This window comes from Erigeron canadensis, chromosome 9 (genome assembly GCF_010389155.1).
Source record: "Erigeron canadensis isolate Cc75 chromosome 9, C_canadensis_v1, whole genome shotgun sequence".
Classification (NCBI taxonomy): domain Eukaryota; kingdom Viridiplantae; phylum Streptophyta; class Magnoliopsida; order Asterales; family Asteraceae; genus Erigeron; species Erigeron canadensis.
This window is the reverse complement of record NC_057769.1, coordinates 1,319,905-1,323,343: the sequence shown is the minus strand read 5'-3', so window position 1 is coordinate 1,323,343 and position 3,439 is coordinate 1,319,905. Positions and strand designations below refer to the sequence as shown.

Genomic DNA, 3,439 nt, shown 5'->3' with positions numbered 1-3,439 from the left:
TGCTCTTTGCTTCTTCAGTGACTCGAGCGTATTCTTTAAGATTTGTGCATTTTGCTTTTTCAGCGATTATGCATGCATATATAGTAAAATCATAGGAGTATAATTTAAAGTGTAGATGCCTTGCTTGGCATTGTTTAGGCCTGTGTTTTCTTTATAGTCATGACTTTATCGTAAAATCATAGAAGTATGATTTTTGCCGTTGTTGGCGTTTTTTGAAATTATGTGTGTGAGGTTGCGATCCTTCTTCACCATGAATCATAATTTTTATTAAGTTTTATTGAAGCATAGAATACTTCTAGATACACGAAATAGATAGACTTATTCTGCTTTGTGAGTGCTATTTTCGAGTTCTGGGTCTTCTTGCTTTTTTATTTCCATTTTGTGGAATGTATTTGAAAGTTCCCCTTCTTCTCTTCCTAGCCTCCTTTTTGTTGTTGGCATACTGGTGCCAGTTTGTCCATGAACTCTGGGTGGCTCATAACTTCCCCGGATGCTTGCTATCCCATCCTCCGTTTGAAACTTGACCATGTTGTGTATGACAGAGGGTATCATCCCAAACTTTTGTAGTGCTTGTCTTCCCAGGATTGCATTGTAAAGCGAGGGTCCTCTGATTAGCATAAACGTTAGCTCCTCTGTCTTCCTACATGGTCCTGCAACAATTGTGACTGCTAGGGTAACTTTTCCCGCTGGCTCTATTTTATCGCCAGAGAAACTTATTAGCCGAGTCCCTGGGGTGATAATAGGATACGCAGGAGTGGGTTATCTCTTGGGAACGCATGCTCGTATAGTATATTGCAATCGCTTCCATCATCGATGTTGATCTTGTCTACCCATCTTTCCTGTAGTATTGCTTTGATCGCTATTGGATTGTCCGAGACATTTGTTCCCAGTATTGGTGGAAATGAGATTTCTCCTATGCTCTGGATTAGTGCATCAACTCCCTTTCTCTTCTCGACTTGTCTTTCTCGTCTGATTGTATAGATTATTGTCTGGGTATTGTTGTATTTCTGCTCCCCAAACTCATCTGCTTTTGGCTTTCCTTGTTGTCGGATTCCTTTTACCAGATGCGCCAATTTTCCTGTTTTAATGGCTTCATCAATGGCTTTCTTCAATTGTATACACGAACTGGTATCGTGTCCTGTATCATTCTGGAAATCACAATATTTATTTTTATCCCGTCTTCCCCTTTCACTTAATTTTGATGGAGTGGGGAATGTTTTCCCTACTGCCTCTGTGAGTAATATTTCCTTTGGAGTTTTTGTCATTTCTGGCAGTGATACGTTATAATCTCTTCTCTTTTCTTCTCTATTATATGGGCCGTATCGTTGCTGATCTTTGTTTGATTGCCACTTTCCTTTTTTGTACCTTGTATCATCCAAATTACTTGCTCCGATTTCTTTTGTGTCCAGGAACTTGTGGGCTTTTTTCTTTACTTCATCGAACGTCTCTGCTAAATCTGTATTTAAGCATTCGACCAATTCTCTATTTCGACAACCGTGTATTAGCCCAGAAACCCTCTGTGAATCTACTAGACCTGTGATTTCTTGTGATTCCACGGTGAATCTCTCTATGAAGTCCCTAGAGGTTTCATTTTCTCTTTGTTTGATGTTGTGGGCTGCCACATGTGTCTTCTTGTGCTTTTTCTGTTGACAGAAGTGCGATAAAAACTTTGTTTTGAGTTCATCAAAGTTGTTTATCGATCCTTCTGTCAGGTTACCCAGCCATTCTCTTGCGTCACTTGTTAACCCCATTCTGAATGCTTTACACGCCACTGGTTCGACCCAGTTTTGCATTTCTGCTGTCCCCTTAAACCTTTGCAGGAAATCATCCGGGTCGTCCTTGCCATTATATGTCCCTAGGTGTGTTGGGTATTTCATGTTTGCTGGCAATGGGTGATTTCTTATCCATTCTGCAAATGGTGATTTTACTGGCATCCTGCTGGTTGTGGTCCTGTATGATGATAGTGTGCTCCTGGGGCTTGGCCTGGCATTTGGAATCCTTGTTGGGGTGGGTTTTGAGGAGGCCCTGTGTGCACCTGCGGAGTGGTTTGATTTGCTTGGGGCCCGTAAGCTTGAGCATAACCCTGGGCGAAATTTTGCGCCCTTGGCATGTTAAGTGCCTGTGTATTAGTCGAGAAACCTTGGTTAAATTGGTTTTGAGAATTCTGCTGGTACCCTGACGTGTTCACCTCTTGGCCTGTGTTTGGGTAGTTTTGATTGAATACCCCCTGATTATGGTAACCCTGGTTGCCTGTACCTTGTGTCTGGTATTGCGGGAGTGAATTTGTCGAGTACTGGGGAATGCTGGTATGCTGCGTATAGTGCACATATCCCGGCGTATTGTGTTGCTGTCCTGGATGTGGCATTCCTTGCGCGAAACTTTGGTTATTCAGGTTGTTTGAACCTGGGTTGATCTGCCCCTGGGTATTAGACCCAAAATTGACTTGTCCTTGGGTGTTTGACCCCAGGTTGGTTTGACTCTGGGTGTTTGGGCCCAGGTTACTGAATCCCTGGGTGTTTGATCTCAGGTTTATTTGTCCTTGGGTGTTAGACCCCAAGTTGCTTTGACCCTGGGTGTTTGGTCCCAGGTTTGTTTGTCCCTGGGTGTTGGACCCCAGGTTGCTTTGACCCTGGGTGTTTGGTCCCAGGTTTGTTTAGATTTTGAGTATTGTCTTGCGATCCCGCTGCATTATTTGGCTGATTATTCGGCCTTTGCACTCTTGATCGAGGATCGTGCGGTTGCCTGCGCCTTCCACTTGGTGGTGTATCACCATCATACTCGTCGTATTCCTCGTCAAAATTGATTTCCCTTCCTGATAATTCTCCCGCGTCTTGGAGACGCCTTAGAGTGCTCAGGATGCTGGCATAATTTTGTCGTATATATGCATCGTTGATCTGGGGTTGAGCCGACGTAGAGGTGTGTGTCACCCCTATTGATGAAGGTGTTATTGGTGTGCCGCCTTGATTTCGGTTTAAATCTATGCTTTCTCCCCCCGAAACCAGGTGGCGGCCTATCTTCCTCGCTCATTCTTCTAGGTTTTTGGGTTTGGGAAAACAAAAATTTTTGCAAGTTTTGCTGTTCGGAGAATGTCTCGCGGATGGCGCTAATTGTTTGTACAGCCAATCCGGTAGCCTAGAAAGGAGGAATGAGGGTGTTTGTGGTTGTTCGTTGGCGATTCCCTTCCGGTAAGGCGGAGCCTTTTGTACGCCAAGAAAGTGTGTATGAGATTGTGTATAATTCTAGCCATTCTAGGGGTTCATGACTTATTCCCCAAGTAGGGTTTTCATGGGTCGTGTATATCTCTTCCGGGAATAAGAGATTTGTTCTGATCTTCTTTCCTAATATATAGGATTCTTGATAGACACAAATCCTTTCCTTGTTTACCAGAAGCAGAACGTACCCTTCAAGCGTACCCTGGGTGCTTGCCCCTGGGTGGGTA

The 3,439-nt window shown here is 43.8% G+C and overlaps 1 protein-coding gene across 1 annotated transcript; it reads right to left on the bottom strand.

Annotated features, from left to right (window-relative positions):
- Positions 1-318: 318 nt before the first annotated feature.
- Positions 319-1,877, bottom strand: LOC122581441. The gene is made up of 2 exons (XM_043753674.1): positions 749-1,877; positions 319-650 (listed from the first exon to the last, which is right to left on the bottom strand). The coding sequence occupies exons 1-2, from the start codon at positions 1,875-1,877 to the stop codon at positions 319-321; spliced, it is 1,461 nt and encodes a 486-aa protein (XP_043609609.1).
- Positions 1,878-3,439: the final 1,562 nt, after the last annotated feature.

Excerpts from the sequence above, each read along its gene's own strand:
- LOC122581441 (XM_043753674.1), bottom strand. The coding sequence starts at position 1,877 with ATGAAATACCCAACACACCTAGGGACATATAATGGCAAGGACGACCCG. Across the intron at positions 651-748 it reads AAGAGATAACCCACTCCTGC|GACCATGTAGGAAGACAGAG; the intron begins GTATCCTATTAT and ends CAATTGTTGCAG.